The sequence below is a fragment of the Myotis daubentonii genome, chromosome 1 (assembly GCF_963259705.1).
Source record: "Myotis daubentonii chromosome 1, mMyoDau2.1, whole genome shotgun sequence".
NCBI lineage: Eukaryota > Metazoa > Chordata > Mammalia > Chiroptera > Vespertilionidae > Myotis > Myotis daubentonii.
Window position 1 is genome coordinate 60,129,051 of NC_081840.1, and position 23,431 is coordinate 60,152,481.

General features: G+C 40.5%; 1 protein-coding gene across 2 annotated transcripts in view; it reads left to right on the forward strand.

Annotated features, from left to right (window-relative positions):
* FBN1 (fibrillin 1) overlaps positions 1-23,431 on the forward strand; it is a 236,939-nt gene that overhangs the window by 133,319 nt on the left and 80,189 nt on the right. For both annotated transcript variants that reach the window (XM_059702174.1, XM_059702182.1), the window contains 14 exons: positions 2,968-3,090; positions 4,152-4,304; positions 7,777-7,830; positions 9,425-9,550; positions 14,560-14,685; positions 15,225-15,344; positions 15,437-15,574; positions 16,438-16,488; positions 18,098-18,223; positions 19,485-19,712; positions 21,675-21,800; positions 21,913-22,041; positions 22,841-22,966; positions 23,077-23,202. In XM_059702174.1, coding sequence (XP_059558157.1) covers positions 2,968-3,090; positions 4,152-4,304; positions 7,777-7,830; positions 9,425-9,550; positions 14,560-14,685; positions 15,225-15,344; positions 15,437-15,574; positions 16,438-16,488; positions 18,098-18,223; positions 19,485-19,712; positions 21,675-21,800; positions 21,913-22,041; positions 22,841-22,966; positions 23,077-23,202 — 1,752 coding nt within the window. The remainder of the gene's footprint in view (positions 1-2,967; positions 3,091-4,151; positions 4,305-7,776; positions 7,831-9,424; positions 9,551-14,559; positions 14,686-15,224; positions 15,345-15,436; positions 15,575-16,437; positions 16,489-18,097; positions 18,224-19,484; positions 19,713-21,674; positions 21,801-21,912; positions 22,042-22,840; positions 22,967-23,076; positions 23,203-23,431) is intronic.

The following is a 23,431-nucleotide window of genomic DNA, read 5'->3' on the forward strand; positions in this document are numbered from 1 at the left end:
AGGATTAAGCAGAACAGATAAATGAACCAAGAGCCACTGTGTAGCTTGGTAGCTTTTGAAATAATCTCATTGCTCCAGGTATTGAAGCAAAAGTGAAGATTTTCATTTGTGCTTTTGAAATCAGGGGTCCTAAGGCGAGTCATAGGGGATCCATCTGTGCTTAGAGTCTCTTGTTTTATTTAGTCAGGGGTGAGAGGCTATTGCGCTTGGGTTCAAGATCTGAGTTGGAACCAGGCTTCTCAAGAAACCTCACACTCAACACAGGCCCCGGAAATCCGCTAAAGTGCCGCACACAAAGCCTTTTGCTCCTAGGTTCAGATGCGGGAGCACAGGGCATCGAGCTCTTCACGAGTGCGGAAGCAGGATAAAGTTCAGTGGTGCCCCTTCTCCAGCTGGTGGACAGCTTTGGTAAAGGTGTTATGGAAGGAAGCCTTACATCAAGTCTTTGGCAAGACGTGCATGTTCTCTAGGCTTTAAAGAGCTTCTAGTTCTTGGTTGTTTACCTACGTTCTCTATGACCTTCACAGCAGTGACTTAACTTGATGTTGGGCAAATCTGTCTTCATAGCAAGGGAAAACATTTGAGTTTTCAAATTTGAGGTAGAAAATTGGTTTCTGTACTTTTGAGCCCTGTACAGGGAGAAACTCAAGAGTTGGGAAGACAAGATGAACATATGGAAATATTCTGCAATGTAAGACAGCATAACGGAGTGCCAAAATGTACAGATCAAGTGCTGTACAAGTGAAAAAGAAAGGGGAAGAGATGTGAAGGCTCCCTTGTGAGCAGACCTTTAGCAAGAACACACACTCCTCTTAGCGACCCACAGAGCACACTAAGATTCACTTTCAGTGCCTTTACGCTGCTAGTGAGCCAGCCCATAGCCTCTCAGCGTTAAGTATGCCAATAGAGAATGGTGATGGGACTATTTCAGAAGACACTATGACCTCATAGATGAAACTAGTTTTTGTAACTATTTGCAACCAGTGAAATAGTATCTTATCAATAAACTAGAGGCCTGATGCATGAAATTCGTGCGAGGGGCGTGGCTCTCGCAGCCCCAGCTTCGTCCAGGAAGGTCGTCCAGACGGTTGTTCTGCTGTTTGGTCTAATTAGCATATTAGCTCTTTATTATATAGGATTATATAGGCTAGGTTGTTCCATTCATCTGAAAGTGCCTAATGACTTGGAAGATTTGTTCTGACTTTACCATTCTGGCTTAAGAATGAAAGCTGGAGAGAGAAAATGAGAGAGGGAAAATGCTCCATATTCTTACCAGTCTTCTTTCTTTTCTGGTATATAGAGAACATGGAACACACACTGTAATAAGAATAAAGGAAAAAGAAAATTCCTTATATGCAGATTTTCTTATTTTCCATGGTGTTTCTCTTGCCATCACAGGACAAGGTTTTTCTCTTCATGCTGAGCACTTAGTTCTGAGCCCACAAAGATGTGATTGTTCAAAGCCAAATAAACTGCTAATTCAATCTCTGTAGTTAACTGATCTGATGAGCAGCATGGCCTCCTTGGTCACTTAAAAACTATATATATAGATATATATATATAGATAGATAGATAGATATTTCAGAGAGGAAGAAAGGGAGAGAGATAGAAATATTAATGATGAGAGAGAAACATTGATTAGCTGCCTCCTGCGGCAATGCCCCCAGCTGGGGATCAAGCCTGCAACCTGGGCATGTACCCTGACCAGGAATCAAACCAGTGACCTCCTGATTCATAGGTCAACACTCAACCCCTGAGCAACACTGACCAGGCTCCCTGGTCACTTTTTGAAAGCTGAGACTGCTCACTTTCAGCAATCAGTATTATATCTGTGTCCCCAGTAATAACACACACAAAAAAACCTTCATGTTACTTTTCATGTTGCAGTTGCCACTGTTTTACTGTAGGTCTCATCTTGAACAAAAGGTGACTCAAGTAAGTGGACCAATTTGAGTTCATGTATTTAAATATAACTGCCATTTTACATACAAATCTGTACACAGAATCTTGGACCATCTGTATATATTTTGTGCCAAACAACATAAGCTAAGTAAAAGGCAGAGGTGTTTTCAGTCTCAATTTGCCTTTTTAAGGTCAAAAGAATGGAAAGAGTTGCATACACCAGTTGTATATTATAAAAGGAGTTGTTATAAAATGACTTGCTTCTAAGTATTATATGTTTTCCAAAACACAATTTTGGTATCATCTTTATTTCCCTATATTTAGGGGGGCGGGAATCACTACTATTATCGGTATGTATCTAGTAAAGACATTTATCAGGTTCACCTAAGTATGCATACACAATACTATAAAGTGTTTGTAATGCCTGTGAAATGTTTTTCTTTGCTGGGTTCCATTTACTTACAGTGCTGTTGTTGACCAGGAATGGTCATCAAAATAATCTGCATTCATTTTCTATTCCTGTCCTATGGTGTGTCATTGAGGCTTTAGTTCTGTGTCTCTTAATGCCATGCTAATTGTCCCAGAGAACTAAGGCCTGAGGCCTACTAGAATGAATACCAGTCTGGGTATTGGATGCCCAAAGGAAAAGCTTTCTGCCCAGGTCAAAGGTGCAGTTTATTATCAAGCTAGGTTCTTGGCAGTCCTGGAAGAATTGCCGTGTGAAACATTGCACCAGATCCTTTGTATTTTAGCCATCACTTTTCTTCTGCTTCCAGTTCTGTTTTTGCCTTTGCGATTCTTATTTTGGAATATATATATATCAGGAGAATGTTATTAAAATAGCTTTCTACGGAAAAGAAATAAACTCAGCCAGGTTATTTCTCTTGGTTTGTGTTGCTATTCTCTCAAAGGAGACTGAAAATGCATTTTATTGAGCTTTGATTGCTGATCCTGCATATTATGTCCCATCTTCCCCATTTCCAAATGTTGTAATAGAACTATAAACATGTTATGGCTGTAGATGAAAGTTACTTTTTTTTTAATAAGTGCTTTTCCACACCACAGATATTAACGAGTGTGAAACACCGGGGATCTGCATGAACGGGCGTTGTGTCAACACCGATGGCTCCTACAAATGTGAATGCTTTCCAGGACTGGCTGTGGGGCTGGACGGACGAGTGTGCGTTGGTAGGTTAAGCCATAACTGGATGTAGGATAGTGATCCATGCTCTGTCAATCAATAAAACCCACCAATAGCAAATGCAATCAACTGCAGCAGATATGATATAATTAATATTTATGGAGCAACAAACCAACAGTCAGTTCTCTTCTTGGATAAATTGGATATTAATTTAAACGATAGAAAGATGAGCTGCAGTAAATGAAAAGCAAGGGAATCCTCATCTCTTCTTACCCCTTTTCTTTCCTAATCACATAGCTGTCCTCAGTTTTCTCCAACCCTCCTTGATTGATAATGGCTTTTGAAATTGGCCTGTGTATGCTCATTATCTCTTGGCAACATGTTCATTGAGTATTAATGTCCAAAGGGAAAGATAGAATGCAGCAGAGGATGATATGCATAACCAAGAAACTTACATGATAATAGTTTTATGTGGCTTTATAAGAAGTTTGAGATTTCTTGAGAAATAGATATGAATTTTAATCACATTATTTTTAAGAAAGATAGTGAACCCTTTGAATTGGGAGGGGATTGGGCATAGCTGGACAACCCTTCCCTGATGCTAAAGATGACACTATTTATTGGCCAACTTTTACAGATTTCTATAATGAATCTTGACAGATCAAACTTCCCTTTTTTGAAAGTACATCTAATTCAGACATTCAATAATTACATGTCTATTTAGAGGTAGGCCACCATTCATAAATATCTTATTTATCATGGGATGATAATCAGCCATCAGCCATCATTCATTATGAAGTGTCTGCTTTGTACAGGCCTGGGGCAGACAGAAATGAATGAAGTATAATTCCAGTGCCTAAGTGCCTCCCAGTTAGGGAAACCAGGATAGTCCCTAGAACACTGAAGGAATCTGGCCACTGGTTTCCAGTGCTTGGAAACTGAGTGCAGTTTTTTTGTTTTATTATTTCTTATTGAGACCAAACACCAGAGGCATTATTTGTGAGTAAGAACTGGGATGATGGATAAATAAAGCTAGCTTCAACTTTGACCTGGGGGCTCTCATCTGTTTGAAGCAATGGTGTGATGACAGATGTGTCTTCCCGTTTAGACACACACATGCGGAGCACATGCTACGGTGGATACAAGAGAGGCCAGTGTGTCAAGCCCTTGTTTGGTGCTGTTACTAAATCCGAATGCTGCTGTGCCAACACTGAGTATGCATTTGGGGAACCTTGCCAGCCGTGTCCTGCACAGAATTCAGGTATGTGCTGTCACGCGATGCCTTCCTTGCAATGCTACCCTTGTGCCACCATGTGCAGTCTTGCATTTATGCAAGTCCTAGGGAAAGATTACATATGCTCTCCAGGTACATCACGTACCTTCCTGGGGTCTTGGCAGGAGTCTTGATCCACGTTACTCACCTGATTCTAACAACCATTTGGAATAGGCAGCACATTTGTGCCTCCCCTCAGAACTCCCCCACCTCAATAATAGTCATGCTCTTTGGAATACAGGTAACTTTGTTTTCTAAAGTAGTTTCACGGTGTTTGCATTTTGTAGGAACGACTTATAAAGCAGAATTTTATCCAGCGTAAGAGTAAATAATTTTTAGGTTGCCTGAATATTTCCAACTTTTCTCCAAAAGGCCTTGTGAATTTTGTTCAAATCCATCGTGTTGATTTTAGTGCGCTACTCCTAAATGATTTTATTCAAGCCTAGGGAAAAAGTAATTTCCACTATTTGAAGCGACATGGCACAGTGGAAAGAAAACTGGTCCGCGAGTCAGAATTCTGCTCCCTGGTCACAGGCAGACAAAGTACTCAACTGGGGGGTGGGGGGTGGGGAGAAAGGAGTGGAGTTAGTTTTTTGTGGATTTTTATTTGTTTAGGAATTTTTCTCACCTATTTTCAAAAAGGTTTGAGATGGCTTACATTAGTAAACATAATTATAAACTGGAATGATATGGAAAAGGGATTCTTAGTTTTCTCATCTCTAAAATGACTTGTTTTAGATAACCCAGAGGAGCCTCTCCACTTGTAAATTATATTTATTTGTAAGACAAAAAGAGTGTATTGAAATTAAAACAATAGACTGTCTGCATTTGAACAGAATTTTAAGGTGGCTTGGCCATTGGCTTCTAATGCCCTAGAGTTAGATCTAATATTGAAAACATGTAGCCCTGATTGGTTGGTACACATTGATAGGTTCCGTTAGTTCATTTCTGACCTAGAAATTAAAATATATTATAAGAAGTTAGAGAAAGTTAAATGCAGACTTTTAAAAAATGGGGATACCAATGAAAGAAGAAAAGCTTTATTCTGTCTGGTTACTTTACCCAGTGACTAATATACAAATTATCATTTTATATATGATTATCAATCCATTAAATACTTGTTTATAATACTTCAATTATGTAATATACAAATATAATTTTATCCAACAAAGATACTTTCATATAACTTTATAGTCATACATTATTACTGTCAGCCTTTTGTATGTTACTTTAACTTTTCAGAGTACTTTTGTTGCATGCTTTGAATTTAGAAGATAGATAAATATCTTGAAAACTGGTGCACGAGACTATAGGTGATTTGTTCATATAGTAAATGAGTGGAAGAGCCAAACTTAGAATCCAGGACCCTTGGTGCATATAGTTCTCACCTTTTTCCTCTGGACTGAGTACATCTCCAAAGAACTTGAGCTGTAGGAAAATAAGTGGGCTTATAAAAAGATGACTAAGGAGACCAGATTTCTTTAGAAAGCTTAGAGTGACATTTGAAGCCCAGTTATACGAGCCTCTATTTATATTTGAGTGGATTTGCACAGCAGAGGCCCACATGTGGAAGTGAATTCATTCAGTGTGTTTCTCTACCTCTTTGGTAAATGAAAATGCCAAATTATGAAGGATCTGAATGTAGACACCCCTCATTTCCGGAGAGAAGAAGGATTTCCAAAGGTATTGAAAATATCCCGAAGGAATAGCTTTAGTTAATCTACTGAGAAACCCCAACCACACAACATCTCAAGCTCATCTTTGTGCTATGGAGGTCAAGTGGGCTGTATATGAAGATATTTCGTACTGGCTGAGCATTTCCTCTCACAGAGATCAGTCAGTTAAATACACAGAAGTGTCATTATTAGGAATTTTTTTCATCTGTCCCCATACCGCAGCCTTCATGGCACAACACTGAGTTAGCTCAGCAACACCTGTCATCTAAGTGCTTGAGCTCTTCCAGGTGTTATGCTGAGCACTTTCCATGTTCTCTCATTAAATCCATAGAACTATAGGGTGAGTTGGGTATCATTGTCTCCAATTTATAGAAGATGAAACTAACAGAGGGAAAAACCTTGCTCCCAAGACCCCCAGCAATAAGTATGGCCATCAGCATTCAAGCCCATGCTGACCTGAATTCACCACAGGGAATACTTTAGTACCAGATCTTGCCCAAATGGAAAAGAACAATAATTTATCTGCATTTAGTCCAAGCATCAGCTAATTTTAGCACTAATGTTAAAAGTACTTTTTACAAAACTGGTCAGATTTTGCTTTTCCTGTTTTTATTTACATAGAATATTTCTCCACCTTTTGGTTAGATGTCTCAATTAATTGCTAATGTGAGAGAATAAAAAGGATGTTTTTCCTTTTGCTCCCAGTTCCTGTCTTTCAAACACACAATGGCAGGTACCTTTCACTTGTTCCCTTTTCCCACCCCCTTTAAGATGATTTAAAAATTAAGGGATTTTCCTACTTTTCTCAAATTTACATTTGCTAGAAGGCACAGGTTCTGAGGGATCCAACCTTAGTTTTCTCTCTATGTATGGCCTAACTCATTTGCTTCACTGTCATCAGGAACACGATTTTCTAGTAAGACTGTAAGGACTGTTGGCTTCAGCAGTGAGCTGCAGGAGCCCCTGTAAAGATGCTCATCTCTAGGATCCAGTTTTCCTGCCCCTTCAGTGCAAATGATTTGCATTTAACCATGAAGCTCTTCTGTCCATCAAATATTGTTGGAATTGCATGCAAAACATTCTATCGATTTTAACCAACATTACCCCAATAAGTTTAATTTTTTAAAAAGAAATAGAAATCTGATCCATCACAATCTTAGAACATAGTCCATAAACTTCTATTTCTTCAATAAGATCTCACAGTTTTAACATCATGCAATACTTCTCCTATGGACTTATAAAAAATGAGTCTAGCACCCTGAAAAATATTCACTTTTTTAAAAAATATACTTTAATGCAAACACAGATACCCTGTTGTCCTTGTGAGTGGAGGCTAGAGACTTTGCAAAGAGAAATGAGAAAATGTTAAGAACTGGGTACTGAGAAAACAGCTCGCACCGAGAAACGAAATTATTCCCAAGATGGTGGGAGAAAGTTTTATTAACAGTTAAGAAACCACACTTTAACAGGCACATTTCGCTGTAAGTGTAAACTGTTCCCTGGTGAACAAAATCAAGTTATAGGAAAAACACCTTTTCCGAAAGTGCTCTGCACGGGGAATTGCTGGAACTTGCCTGTTGCCTTAAAACTTGTTTTCCTCAGTGATGCGGAGCCTTTCAATGGGAGCTCCGTGTAATGGTGACGCCCCCGGGAGATGCCTCCTTTCCGTTGCCACTTATTTCAGTTCCACTCACTTTGGAGGAAATGATGTGTGCAAAACCAAAAGCAGGATCGACCTGTTCTGCAAACAAAGGGATCATTTACTGTCTGTTAATTTATTGCAGCGGAGTATCAGGCACTCTGCAGCAGTGGGCCAGGAATGACCTCAGCAGGCAGCGGTAAGGACTGGTTTCAAAATTTACTACCTTGGGCATGTGCAGAGGCGGGTCAGGCCTTCCTGTGGGTTTCCAGTTGGCCCCTTTACACCAGTCTGGTCTGACTCCCTCGTTGGCCATCACTGCATGAGGTACCTGGGTCACCGAGAAGCCCCCAGTGGCAGGGCAACCAGGGCACAGCGGGTCCTGGGATTGCTGGGTGTGGGTGTGGGGCGTGGAAATGACAATTGGGTGCCTTCCCTGGAGGGCGCGGTTAGAGGACGGTGGGTGAGATACAAAGACTGTGGTTGCTCATTTATAAGAAGGGGCAGCCTGGCCTTCCTTTGTATCTTCCATTATCAAGTACAATGGAGGGTTATGGCCTCAATTGAATTATTATTTCGTAATTGTCCAGTGTTCAGTCATTATAAGATGGCAATTAGGAGCCATCTTATATTTTATATTTTTCATCTTTTGTAGCAGGCAATGACAGCGATTAACTTAGTTGGACAAGAATGACCTATTTAAGTGTAGAAGTAAGAACTAGAGAAATATCAGCGCTATAAAAGGAATTACAATTAAAAGGGAGAGTTGGAATAAGTATAAGATGGGTGATAAGAAAGCCGAAAGGATTATTTTATTAATATAAAATGAAACTATTTGATTCAGGGGAGTCCTGAAAAAAAGTGGACTGGCTGAATTGATTGTCAGTTCACTCAACTTGCTTGATTTCATCACTTTGAGTGGATGAAGGTGGGAGAGGATATTTGGAGGACAGGAGAGGAGAATTTAGGTAATTTATAATGAATAAGGAGTTAGTGTGGAGTAATTAAGTTGTGTTAGGGACCTGCAGAAGTCAAAACGGTCAGCTCTGATGTATGGAAGAGTCAGGCACCAAGATTTGAGACTGCCATTCACTGACTGTCATTCTGCATCGCCTTTGACTGTTAGAGCTCTCCTCAGTCTGGGAGGGCACAGCAGAGGGGAACCTAGCATCCTCTGGGCAGAGCCACAGAGGTCTCCCAGCACAGGTGGAGTCTGAGGGGGCTTTGGCCGGGAGCACAGGTCTGCCTCAAGCCTTCTGGACACAGAGTGAAGAGGGTGTTTTATGTTCATGGAAGAGTGAAAAGCTTAAAGTCAATAAGCAGGGTTCATGTTTTAATTTGAGCTTGAGGATATTATTACAAGAGTTTGAGCCATGAGAATGACACAGTCACCTAGTTTTGAGGTTAAGTCTGGTGGAAGTGTGGAAGGTGGATGGGAGACGGACAGCAGGTGGCAGAGAGACCAGTTGTAGGGACTTGGGCTCTGCTTTTGATTCACTTTTCCATCTGGCTTTTGGATCAGAAGCCAGGAGGTCTCCTTCAGTCTGATTAAGGATTGGAAATCTTTTAAGTCCAGGTCAGAAGCCAGTTCCTCTCATAGACTAAGGGAAGGAAGATTTGACTCAGGATATCTTGTACTGAGAAAAAGGGATCAAGGTTTTTTTAATCAACCTGTCACCTTCTTTATTTTCTCTTCACAAGATCCTAAGGTCATTACATTTATTGTAATGCTATCTTTTGACAGTAATTTGGTATTTAGCATGTTATTGATTTTGAACTCTTTTGTGGTGCAGATATAAACGAATGTGCATTAGATCCTGACATTTGTCCGAATGGAATTTGTGAAAACCTCCGTGGGACCTACAAATGTATCTGCAATTCAGGATACGAAGTGGATTCATCTGGGAAAAACTGTGTTGGTGAGGAGTTTCCCCTGTTTTCTAAGATGTTCCGTGCACATTGCTTTCCTCCTTTCGATGCTTTTGGGGAAACCACTCATGAAGGACTTCAGGGACTGGATGCTCTACACTTTGGGTGACAGCATGGCCCATCCATGTCTTGGTGGACAAACATTTATGTAGCTGAATCTTGATAATTTATGAATAAACATGTGTCAGATTCAATCCATAAAAGAGGAGCTCCTTAGATACATAAAATGGAAACACTGAACCATTCTTGGATGGCTACGAAGGCATCCCTAATTTTTATCATGAAGCAGCTCTTCTCCCAACCACATTTTAGGATTACTCAGAGAAAACCCAGCTTATTTTCAGTAATAACTGCTCTCTGTTAAGTTTAACAAATGTCATTTTTATGCTCTAACAATCCTAATGAAGGTTCCAGCCAGTAACTAAATAAATCCTTTGGTTGAGAAGAAAATGGACAACAGAAACACCATTGTTTTCTTCTCCAGCTTCTCCAGTTGCCTAGGCTAGTATCTTCTGAAATGTGCAGTGTCTGTTCCGTAGTGTAGTGACATACTGCCTCCGGTTTCCTGAGGTTCGACCTCTAAAACCAGAATATTCAGACTTGTGAAAATATGCCAAAGCATACCCAAACCCAAATGTAAGATGGTGAACCTTTTTTATTTGGAAGCAAAACACATTTTACCTCAAAGCAAACATACTTTCATGAAGTGGGATGAAAATTAGTAGTCTTTAAGATAAACAGGAGACCTAAAGTATATTTTTTACTTTCTGAAAGCCATTTGGGACTTAGAATTAGGTGTTTACTCTTTTCTGCCTTTAGGATTATGTATGTATGTATGTATGTATGTATGTATGTATTTTTAGCCCCACCTGAGGATATTTTTTAAACTAATTTTTAGAGAAAGAGAGAGAGAGAGAGATTAATAGTTGCCTCCCATGTGCATCCTGATGGAGGAGGATGGGACCCACAACCTTGTGGTGTATGGGACCACACTTCAGCCAACTAAGCCAACCAGGTTTATTAGTGGTATTTTAGGGGTAGGGTTTGAAATGTACTGTTCTAAGGTGGTCAGTCAGTTGTTGGAAATGTAATAATTCAGAGATGCTACAGATTGAAATAAACAAATGTCCTGTTCATTCTTTTAACACACAATCTAGCAAGTATCAACTACTTATTGGGTAATGGATTCAACTATCTCCCATCCAGCCATTAGGGAATCACCATATGTTCTGACCCTAGGGAAAAAAAAGTTTCTCCCATATGTCCTTGGGTGTCAGCTGTTTTATTTGTCATGTTTCTCCCTTTACCATTTGGAGTCCTCTGGTGTTGAAGAGCTTGATGAAATACTGGGACCCCTCCCAAGAAACTTGTTGCCTTTGAGTAGACAAATAGTGCTTTAATTTATAAGAGGAATGGGATTAAATTATATCATATAGAACTTTACTCCCTTGAACAAGGAACAATGGTCATGCCAATTAAGTTTTTTTATTTATTACTAGAGGCCCAGTGCACAAAATTTGTGCACTGGGGGTGGGGGGGAGGGTCCCTCAGCCCAGCCTGCACCTTTTCACAGTCCGGGAGCCCTCAGAGGATGTCCAACTGTCAGCTTAGGCCCACTCCCTGTCTAAGCCATCAGTTGGACATCCTTAGCACTGCCACAGAGGCAGGAGAGGCTCTCACCACCACTGCTGCGCTTGCCAGCCGTGAGCCTGGCTTCTGGCTGAGCGGCGCTCCCTCTGTGGGAGCACACTGACCACCAGGGGTAGCTCCAGCATTGAACATCTTCCCCCTGGTGGTCAGTGCATGTCATAGCAACCAGTGATTCTGTAGTTCAGTGGATTTGCATATTAGCCTTTTATTATATAGGACTAGAGACCTGGTGCATGAAATTCATGCACAGGGGGATCCCTCAGCCAAGCCTGCACCCTCTCCAATCTGGGACCCCTCGGGGGATGTCTGACTGCTGGTTTAGACCCAATCCCACCTAAACTGGCAGTCAGACATCCCTCTCGCAATCTGAGACCACTGGCTCCTAACCGCTCACCTGCCTGCCTGTCTGATTGTCTCTAACCACCTCTGCTTGCCAGCCTGGTGCCCCTAAATGCTCCACTGCCTGCCTGATCGACCCTAACCGCCTCTGCCTGCTGGCCTAATCTCCCCTAACCGCCTCTGCCTGCAGGCCTGATTGTCCCCTAACTGCTCCCCTGCCAACCTGATTGCTCCCTAACTGCTCCCCTGCCAGCCTGATCACCCCTAACTGCTCCCCTCCTGACCTGCTTGCCCCCTAATTACTCCCCTGCTGGCCTGATCACCCCCTAACTGCTCCCCTGCCAGCCTGATTGCCCCTAACTGCCCTCCCTGCTGACCTGATCGCCCCCAATTTCCCTCCCCTGCCAACCTAATTGCTCCCACCTGCCCTCCCCTGCTGGCCTGATTGCCCCTAACTGCTCTCCCTGCCTGCCTGATCACCCCTAACCACCTCTGCCTCGGCCCCCGCCAATATGACTTTGTCCGGAAGACGTCCAGTCTAATTAGCATATTATCCTTTTTTTAGTATAGATGCTATATAGGACTATTTTAATATTGACCATCTCTGAAATATCCATAACTTGTCCCCTGACCTCTTGTTATTATAAAAATTCTTTCCAAAGCTCATTCAGCCTAATTGTTATTTCTGTCTCCTAGTGCCAAGGTACTTTGGTTTTCTACAGCACTTTTAATCAGTTACAAAGACCTTCATTCAAATGTAACTTTTTTATAGTTGGCCATTTCTTCTTTTTTTCATAGCTCCTACTCCTACAAAATTCTGTGTTTATATTGACACTCTGATATTAGTATTAAAACAATGTAGGTACTTTTACACAGCAATACATGATGAAGGCCTGGACTCTATTTATAGCTCTTATCTAAATTAAGAAAAGGGAATGGGGGTGGGGGGGGGGGGAGAAAGCGCTAACTCCAGGTGCTCTAAAACAAGCTTCAATCACTTTGCCCCCTCCCACTCTCCCTGTATCTCTGAGTTATTTTTGTAGGTCTCCTGTTCTCACACCCTCTACTATGCTCTTCTTCTTTCCTATACTTTCACTGTTTTTCATGAGTAATTTTTACTTTATCTTCTATTTAACTACTTACAGAATGGAACATAGCGGGCATGCTTACTGCCCCTCTCACACAATGTACAGTTGTCCAATTTTGCAGGTGGAAGCAGAGTGCTGTATCTAATAGATCCCTCTGTTGTTAGGGCTGCTGACGATTGTCATTGTGGCCAAGATAGAAACATGTTATTTTGGGAAAAGCAGAAATCTTACTTTGAAATCTTACTTATTTTTCACCTGCTTGCCTTCTTAATATGTGGCATCTGCACACGTGGAAAAAGAGCTAACAGTAGAACAAAGCATCTGCTCCAGTTTAAATCAGCTTTCATCTGGGTTTCAGGCAAAATCCGTATCTAGAAAACATGGAGGATGGAAGCAGGTCATGGGGGGCTACACACCAAACCCTCCTCTTTGAACTACAGGCTTCTTTCTCCCTCCCTCTCTTTTATTGCTGCCCCAAACTTGGCCTGTCCTTCTCGTGGTCTACATTGACTTTGGAGAAATGAATTCTTTCTCTCACACACCCTTAATTGTAGGGCCCTTTTGTAGGCTACACATGGTGCTTTTAAACTAGTTTCCACTGAAAACAAGTTTCACTATTTCGTTTTTCTATGAGAGCCTCTCTTTATTGGCAGACATGAAAAATCATTATTTATTTGGGCAGGCCAGAAAGACACAGGGATGTTTAGCTCCATCCAGAAATCACCCGATGGGGGGAAGCAAGGGGGAGTTTGAGAGGCTGTAGGGATTCTTCCTTCAGTGCTTTAGTATATACTTCCAAGTTGTATATAATACCAAGTCAGAAGTATCTTCAGATTTCAGATTATGTTCAGAAGTTTGAAGTTAGGACTCAAAGGTCCATTCGAGCCATTAACCACACAGGACTCCAGGGCCTGGCTAGTTTTTAATGTTTATCATCAATTCCTCAGTTTAAGTTTTCAGATATCATCAAAGTTTAAGAATTGCAATATGACCCTTTTGGAAAGTATTAGCATTCCATATATTATTTTGACAGAATTCTCAGTATGCTACTTCACTCAGCTGATAACATGACTTTACACTTGATTTTCCCATATTAAAAACTTTAGAAATATGTTGCTGAATTGTGCACTTAATGCTGTGAACCCATGCGGCTCTCCAGTGCTGAATTTCTGTATCCTTTATGTCAGGGTTACTAGCTTGTCAAATGATGATCTAAGCAGAACCTCTCCATGTCTGAAAAATTCCTTGTGAATATGTAGCTTTTTCTGTGGGCTGTGTGATGGTATAGCCCAAAGGGGTACTTCAAAAAGCCGTGTGATTTCTACACTTCCTAATCTAAGTCACACATCAAAAGTTAGAATTTGCATCGGATAGGCCAACTATTTGGCTGAAAGCAGGGAGTTTTCCCGCAGCTCTCTAAATCTCCAGTCTAATTCCCCATGACAATTATAAACTCTGCAGATTGCCTCAGACTTGATAAACATAACCAGAGACCTTTTAAATTATTCTAAAGAAGAAACACTCATTCTGGAACCTGCACATATCAAAAATGGACCATACCTTCTAAATGTTTATTTAGTTTCTTAAATCAATAGATTAGTCCTTTGAATTCTGGTACAATGAGACAATTATATAAAGATTAGTAATTGCCAGTAAATCCAGATTTTCTTCCTGCTCAAGAAAGAAGTGAATGAACAGTGTGTGGTGACTTTATACTTTGTACATACCAAGTAGAGATAATCAGGTCAAGCCCTTATTTTCCTAAAATTGGGTGGTTTAGGCAAAGACCAATGGGACAGAAGTTTTGCCTCTCTGTTTGAATTAATCATATCATTGTGACTTTGTAAGCCCAACTAAAAGAGCAAAGAAGTTGCATGAGAGGGATGGGCTCTTTTAAAAGTTCGTTTTCATTGGTTTTCCAGATATTAATGAATGTGTACTGAACAGTCTACTTTGTGACAATGGACAATGTAGGAACACTCCTGGAAGTTTTGTCTGTACCTGCCCCAAGGGATTTATATACAAACCTGACCTAAAAACCTGCGAAGGTAAACTACGTTTTTTTTGTTCCTATACTGCATACTTTGCTTTCTTTTGTATTGCCACTAGAAAGCCACGGAAATAAATTAGAGTCACTTCCATTTTAGATAATTATGCCCCTTTAGTTGAGAATCTGTGGTCCTAAACGGCACTTGTATACACTTTGCAAGCTATTGGTGGTACTTACCTGCAATGGGCATATTATTTGTCCTTTATTCTTAGTTTAAGTACCTTTTAAAAGCATTCATTTTGCATTTGCCTGCAATTGGAATTTTATTAGCTATCATTTAATAGATGCAGAAGACATTACATATATGTTGTTTGAGTTCATTATTCAGAAATCACACTTACATTTGCTCCATATTCTGTACTATAGATACTTGTTTAATTATTATTTTTGGCATTCCATCTAGTCTAGAAAAAATCTATTGAGGCCAGCTTTACTATCCAATGAAGAATTTATGATAGCCATTGAGGCCAAAGTTTCCATATCCATTCATGCTCAAGACTAGTGTTTAGCAGTGATATAGAACTGTTTTTGTTTCAGATATCGATGAATGTGAATCCAATCCTTGTATTAATGGAGTCTGCAAAAACAGCCAAGGCTCTTTCATCTGTGAATGTTCTCCTGAAAGTACTTTGGATCAAACAAAAACCATCTGCATAGGTATTTATCTTCCTGAGAATGATATCATGGTGTTTACCAATGCTGCTGTATTGAAATACCTATTAAATATTATCCCTCCCTACCCCCCACAGAAACCATCAAGGGCACTTGCTGGCAGACTGTCATCGATGGGCGGTGTGAGATCAACATCAATGGAGCCACCTTAAAGTCTGAGTGCTGTTCCTCCCTTGGTGCTGCCTGGGGGAGCCCTTGTACCATATGCCAAGTCGGTAAGTGAAATGGGTGCTGTGGCTCCTGTGCCCATCTCACTGGTCACTTTGCTTAGAAAGGGGAAGCCTAGTACTTTGTGCATTTGGGCTCATGTGAGGATTTTAGAAGATTTAATTCTGATGACTTCAGTAAAACATATTACTGAATAGGAAACTAAGAGAAGTATCAAAGACAATACGTTCAGATAATTTGTCAATTTATTGTTTTCTATCACCAGTTACCTGGTGTTGCTTTCCTAGACCAGCAATTCCTATTGGCTCTCTGGAGAATCTTGGGACTAGGGGTTCTGAGCCTTGTATAGGTGCACATTTTCTTCCAAAAAAAATTGAGTAACATAAAGAAATCAGTATTCATGACTAAATTTGTAAGTCTGTTGCAAAGCTGAGGTCTGGGAGACTTGTTGATGATTTTGTTGATTCAATGTTTGGGTATATAAATGCATGAATTTACATGGTATGAATGCTACAGGGCATGAGATATTCAAGTTCTAGACTTTGGTTTTAAAATTCATGTTACAGTAATCCTATAGTTTGATTCCTATTTTAGGGCTAATAGCAACAGAGAAATCTAGTCAGTTTCCTTCTTGGTCATCAATATAACATGATATTTAGGGCACCTTGATGTCTTTTTGGATATCTCATAGGAACTGAGCTTTATTTAAGGATACATTTCATTATTCTTTTTCTCTCATGCAGTTTCAAAAACACTTTGTTATCTCAGACTTATTTATAGAAACAAAATGTAATTCATGTTCCCAGTCCTCTTTCGTGTTTCTTATACTAGGTCATAACTACAAAGTCTGGATATTGTTATCTCAAATTTGTTTTTTGTTTTTGTTTGTTTGTGGGGGTTTTTTTTACAGATCGCATATGTGGTAAAGGCTATTCAAGAATAAAAGGAACACAATGTGAAGGTATTTATGATTATTTATAAACCATAAATTTCTGTGTGCTTGAAGAATGCTTGTGTTAACTTGGACTGGATAAAGATGTCATGTAACTTCACAATGAGAAATATGCTGCAGAGAAATAAAATAATGAGAACTGCAGAGCACAACAGATGTTAATTTCACAAGCATATATATGCTCTTGCCAGTTTCAAACTACTATGGCCAGAGTACAGGATGGCTGAAAATGTAGGCTGACCATACTTTGAATTGACTGCCCTTTCAAAATGCTGTTTATCAAGAAGATAAAACAGGTTTTTAATAGGGCTGTAAAATTTGCCTTTTTCTTGGTTTGTCCTATTTTTTGTTGTTTGTTTGTTTCATCACAGATGATTTAGAAAGACACACTTAGCTGTATTATTTTTGAAAATATACATAGATTAATCTCCAGTTTGCCATGATTCTTTCTCCTGGAGTTCCAGATAGACATAGGTCAGGGTGACTAACACAACCTGACATGACACAGCAGCTGAACAATTTTAAAAACAGCAATTAGTCCCATATGTGGGATGAAGTGCAATTTCTTCCCTGCTGAAATAAAGAGGAACACTATAACCCCCACCCAAGGTCTTGCTTTCCAAATAATGACTGAATTCTTTGGCCTTTCTTTGGTCCAGACCCACTGTTAATAACTTCTCTGACCTCAGCAGCACATTTTTGTATACAAGTGGCCAGAACAACAATAAAAAAAGAACCCCAAAAGGTAAATTTCCCCCTTCCCATTTATCTCTCTTACAAGGAGAGATCAGGAACATTTTTTTAGCGTCCCTAGTTTGGGAAATATTTCTTCTAAACAGAGACACTGTGTGTGAATTTCTTAACCAATGCTTCATGTTTTCGATATTGGCAAGTAAGTGCCTTTCTTTGGATTAATTTGATGGTGAATATTTTTCTAAATTAAGTGCAGAGAACATACTGCTTTGCATTAAGCAAAGTGGGACAGAAGGGCACATTTGAGAGTCAGTGAACGATAAATGGATGAACACGAGCATCTTTTGAGTCTCCCCAATTAAAACTGGGACCACCAAGGTTTTGACAGAACAGTGAGACCGTAGCTGAGGTAGAACCAGTAATACACTCCTGGGGACTTCTCAGCACTTCTCCAAAGGGAATCTTTTTACTGGCTCCACATATTCCTTAGTAGGATTTTCTTCTATGCCCACGTTCAAGCTCTTTATTCTTTGCCAATTTGAAAGACCAGGTTTCTGTTTCTCTACTTACTTCCAAACATCTGGTCTCATAAAGCTAATTATATGGTTCCTGGGAGCCTTACCTGAGATAGTCACAGTACCCAGAGCTGTCTCCAAGACCTCACACCAGCTCCCTGTCTCTTCAACTCGGAAATTACTCCTGGGACCAATGGAGAAACTCATATCTTTAGCAGCAGGTGAGCTCTAGTTGTTGCTATACAGACACCCCAGAAATTCTACCTACAGTCTTTGGGAGCAAAATAATTTTCTGATCTTATCAAGTTCAAATGGCCTTTTCTCTTATGAGAATAATTATGACTTCATGAATGGAATAAGGTAGAATGATGTTACAGACATATTAACTTCATGCTTTTTTTCCTGCATAGATATCAATGAATGTGAGGTGTTCCCAGGAGTCTGCAAAAATGGCGAATGTGTGAACACCAGGGGATCTTTTAAGTGCCAGTGTCCCAATGGGATGAGTTTGGATTCCACAGGGAGGATCTGCCTGGGTAACACAGAGCTTATTACTTTTCTGGTGATCATTTCTTAAAGATTATTAACACTTCAGTTAATAAGATAGAGCTGAATATTTGGTTCCAAGTACAGATACACGCATCCCAAATTCAGCATTTCCGTTAGGATCCATGGTGGTTTTTCGGAAAAAGAGCCTTCCCTACTGAAGCTCTTTGTTTATTCTTTATAAAAAGAGTAGAGAATGTGTTAGTGAAGTGAATTGTATGTAATTGTTCCTTCAATCATTATCACCATAGTTATTATTCCAGAGCTCTTAAATCTACCCCAATATGTCATGGGCTCTAAGATATGAGGTGAATGGTGGAGAGAATACTTTCAATTAAAAAACTATAACTCATACCTGCCAGGCATGTCCTCCTATTGGCCAGGAGGACAGGTCCTTGCAGGAAACTCTTGTGGGTATCAGGAAAGAGAGGGAATACCATGCCTTATGTTTTAATTACACTTTACAATTTTCAGATGCATAATCTCATTTGTCTCATTGTCTAAGACAAGCAGACTTCTTAGTCACAGAATAGGACCAAATTCCAGGTCTTCTGACCTCTGGTCTGCTACTCTTTCTAGTCTTCCTCATAATCCCATGAATTTGGAGTTGGAGCTAGATCAGTGATGGCGAAACTTTTGAGCTCAGTGTGTCAGCATTTTGAAAAACCCTAACTTAACTCTGGTGCCGTGTCACATATAGAAATTTTTTGATATTTGCAACCATAGTAAAACAAAGACTTATATTTTTGATATTTATTTTATATATTTAAATGTCATTTAACAAAGAAAAATCAACCAAAAAAATGAGTTGACGTTTCACCTCTGACACACATGTCATCGGTTCGCCATCACTGAACTAGATGTACCCCACATGTATCCAGAAGGATGTGTACATGAACACATGTTGAAGTGAAAGGAATACTTGAGAAGAGGAGTGAATGGCTTTTCTTGGCTGTTTTTCCTCATTTTGGAGTTTACGATTCCATCTCTCCTCTGAAGTGGATCAGAGGAAAAGGGGCTGGGGCGAGCTCAGATGTTCTCCAAAGATAGAGAGTGTAGTTTGATTTTAGCCTGAGAAGAGATGGCAAGACCTCATGGCCAATATGCATTGGTCACTGGCATGTCTGTGAAAACACCCCCCCCACCCCCAAGCGCATTGCAGGATTTCTTAGAATACTGCTCCTTTCATAAAATTATCAGAAAAAGGGAACACAGAGTAGCTCTCCTCAGGGTCTCTCTGTTCTCTGGCAGATATCCGCATGGAAACCTGCTTCCTGAGGTACGATGACGAGGAGTGCACACTGCCCATTGCCGGCCGCCACCGCATGGACGCCTGCTGCTGCTCTGTGGGGGCGGCCTGGGGTACGGAGGAATGTGAGGAGTGTCCCGTGAGAAACACGCCTGAGTATGAGGAGCTCTGCCCCAGAGGACCCGGATTTGCCACAAAAGAAATTACAAACGGAAAACCTTTCTTCAAAGGTACAATGGTGTCAGTGGTTGGTTGCCCTTTCTTATAGACCAACAGGATGCATTTGCATGAACCCAGAGTTCTACCAATGGGATTACAATGAGTGGTCATCCTTGATCACCTCAGCATACATTCTTTGCTTCCTGAATGATCTGTAACCAAACTTTCACTCTGTAATGGGTTTTCTTTTTTTCTATATCTCAGGATTTCCTGAGGTTGCTTGCCTCACCCATCTAGCCATTATTAAATGTTAAGGTAGATTTTAATGCTACCCAAAGCCAAACATGAATGAAAGGAAATGGGAAAATTGTATGCCATCTGCTAAAGCCATATGAGAAGACCTTTTATCTGCTGATTTGAGCTTCTATGTCTCTGCAGTTCACCTGAGTATAATGGAGGGTGAATGGCATGAGAAACCCAGAGGCAGATCCTCTTTGTCCAAATGTAGTGAAACTCATTCCTGTGGCAGACACACTCCAGGGACAGGATATTTCAAATATTATTTCAGTTTATTATGCTATAATCTAAAATCCATGCAAAAAAACAAGAAGTCACAGATTTAATCTAATTCCAATTTGATTTAAGTTTTTACGCACAATGAAACAGAGCTTGTTTACTTTAGCATATGGAAAAAATCACAATTGGTTACTCAGAATTCCGACTATTCAGGGAGGCTCAGCTTATGTTCCCAGTATAGAGTTTTGTGTCGGTTGCCCATTGTGTCTGGTCCCAGTTATTATGCTTCATAATTGCATCAGATGGGAAATGAGTATATAAATATCAGTTAACTATCTTTATAGAAAAATGTGTAGACTTTTTTTTTCTACTGAGCATTTTGTCCAAGAGGCTCTGGGGTTTAAAACTGTTGTGTCTAGAAAGACAGTTTCTAGATGGCCCTCTTAAATGTCTCTTAAGTAAATTTAAAGGAACTCGAGTGATTTGCTTCCAAAGGCTGTGGGAATCCATTGCCACAGAAGGACTTGATGTTCTTGAGATTTAATCTGCCCGTTCTGTCTCTCATGACACTACGCAAAAATTAACTTGTATTTCTTGAGCTTTAGGTTTTACTCTGGAAAGGTTCCTAAAAGGGTAAACTCAGATTACACATTACAGAAGTCATCTCCTAGTATACAAAAAAACACACAACTCTTCTGCTTATATTAATGAAACTCTATGGCTCTATAACACTGATAAAATATTTTTAAATAGTATACATTATTTCCAAATAATTTAAAGTAGAAATGATGTCTTCTTTGAAATTCTTGTATGTTGGGCGTATCGAAAACACATCAAAAAGTATAAATAAATATCTTATTTCTCTACACCAGCGATGTTCAACCAGTGTGCCTCAAGGATTCTTAAAATATACAATATCTGACTACTAAGTCAGGGGCACTAACCTATTTTCCCTGAGATTATCAAATTAAAAAATGACAGGAGCCAGCACAATAATAGTCATCTGGTGTGAATGAATCAAAATTATACCTATTTTTTTTTTTAGTCAGATCAGCCAAAAATGTGTAATATTTTTTTGGTTTACCATAGAATTTTAGTATAATTACTTTATACATGCCATGAGATGAAAAAGGATGAAAATCTTTGCTCAATACACCCAATTGGTTGTTGTGGGGCAATATATTCTAATAATCTTCTAGATGCTTTAAGTATAAACACTAGTGGTTTAGACCATTCATTCAGCAAATAGTTAAATGTTCAGTGTGTCTCAGCCTGGATTCTAGAAGTCCAAATAAACACACTCCTTACTTCTCTGATAATGCTTTCTAAAACAGAAGTTTAAAAGACTAGAAATGTGTACTCAGTCATATTTCTCATGGATCATCACACAGTCTTTAAAATGAATATTGCCAAGACCTTATATCAAGACCCTCCAATCTCCTCTCCTGGTTTTAACATGGTGGGATTGAGACCTATTGGTTACTCACAACTTTTCACATGTTTTATTTTTCTTGAAGATATCAATGAATGCAAGATGATTCCCAGCCTCTGCACCCACGGCAAGTGCAGAAACACCATTGGCAGTTTTAAGTGCAGGTGCGACAGTGGCTTTGCTCTTGACTCTGAAGAACGGAACTGCACAGGTCAGTGAGGGGACTCACCTTGGAGGGACACCCTTTAGACTCTTCATCTTTATTCCACAAGAATGAAGGCTATCCTGATACTCACTTGCTGCCACTTGCTGCTTTTGTGCAGACATTGATGAGTGCCGCATATCTCCTGACCTCTGTGGCCGTGGCCAGTGTGTGAACACCCCAGGGGACTTTGAATGCAAGTGCGACGAAGGCTATGAAAGTGGATTCATGATGATGAAGAACTGCATGGGTAAGTGTGTGCCCATTTGATCAGCACAGGAAAGAAAGGATTCCAAGCAGCTTTGAGGACTCATGGCCCAGGGCCTGGCTTCCTGTTCCCCCAGTGCACTGCTCTCCTGACCAGTGAGTCCGGAATCAGTCTGTGGCAGCGGGAGACTGACATGTGGGAGAGCTGAGGGAATTCATCCTGCGGGGTGGTGGGTGGCCTCAGATACCAGTTATGGGTCCCAGACAAGTGAGTGTAAAACTTAGAATAGACACCCCAGGGAAGAGAGAACAATTCAAATATAAGCTATATTCAAGATCACATTATAGTGTCTCTGCCCAATATTCCCAGAAGAGGAGATTAATTAAGCTGGTTGCATTAAATCAGGGCCCCTAGAAACAAGCCTGAGATGGAGATTATTTTGAGGCAGTGCTCTCAGGAAGAGACTAAAGAAGTGAGGGAGGCAGGTGAGGGAAGGAGAGGAGAAGCAGACTTCAGCCTTACCAGGCTTCCACAGGTGACTCGGGAGTGGAAATGGCATTGGAGAATTGTCCTACCTTGAGACAAGCAGGCCAAGATTTTCTGTTTCCACATTGTTCAGTCAACTATTGGCCATGTTTGGCCCCCCCAATGGGAAGGAAATACAATATCTCACTTCCCAGATATTTCTGAATTAAATGCACAGCAGTTCTTCAAGAAGGAATCTGTGAGCCATTAGTGGCTAGGACACCCAGAAATGGGGTGATGAGTACACTGGTGTGAACATGGGGACCTGGGCCGGACACCCCCAACATCTTCAACACGGGTTGTTTCCATTTTTCAGATATTGACGAGTGTCTGCGAGATCCCCTCCTGTGCCGAGGAGGCGCTTGCCTGAACACCGAGGGAAGTTACCGCTGTGAATGTCCTCCTGGCCATCAGCTGTCCCCCAACATCTCAGCATGTATTGGTAAGGAGGAAGACTTCAGACCACTTACTGGTCGTCAGTCATTCAAGCCATGTCTCTGCCAGAGTCTGAAGCTGATGGCTGGATGTTTGCTATTCCTATTTTCTGCACAGACATCAACGAGTGTGAACTGAGTGCGAACCTCTGTCCTAATGGCCGGTGTGTGAACCTCATAGGGAAATATCAGTGTGCCTGCAACCCTGGGTATCATTCAACTCCCGACAGGCTGTTTTGTGTGGGTAAGTTCTATACAATATATTGTTTTATATTTTATTTTATTAGTCTCTTTCTAAAGCACTCAAGCCATGTTCTCAGAGTTCTGCTCCCATCACTAGCTACCTTTACTTAATCTTCCTTGTTTCCCTGTCAGTAAAATTCTTTTCCTTGTGGCTCACAATGTTCAGATATCAGCTCCTTGTGTGTTTCAAGAGCAACTAAGTGAGAGCTATGGGATGTTTTAGCTCTAAC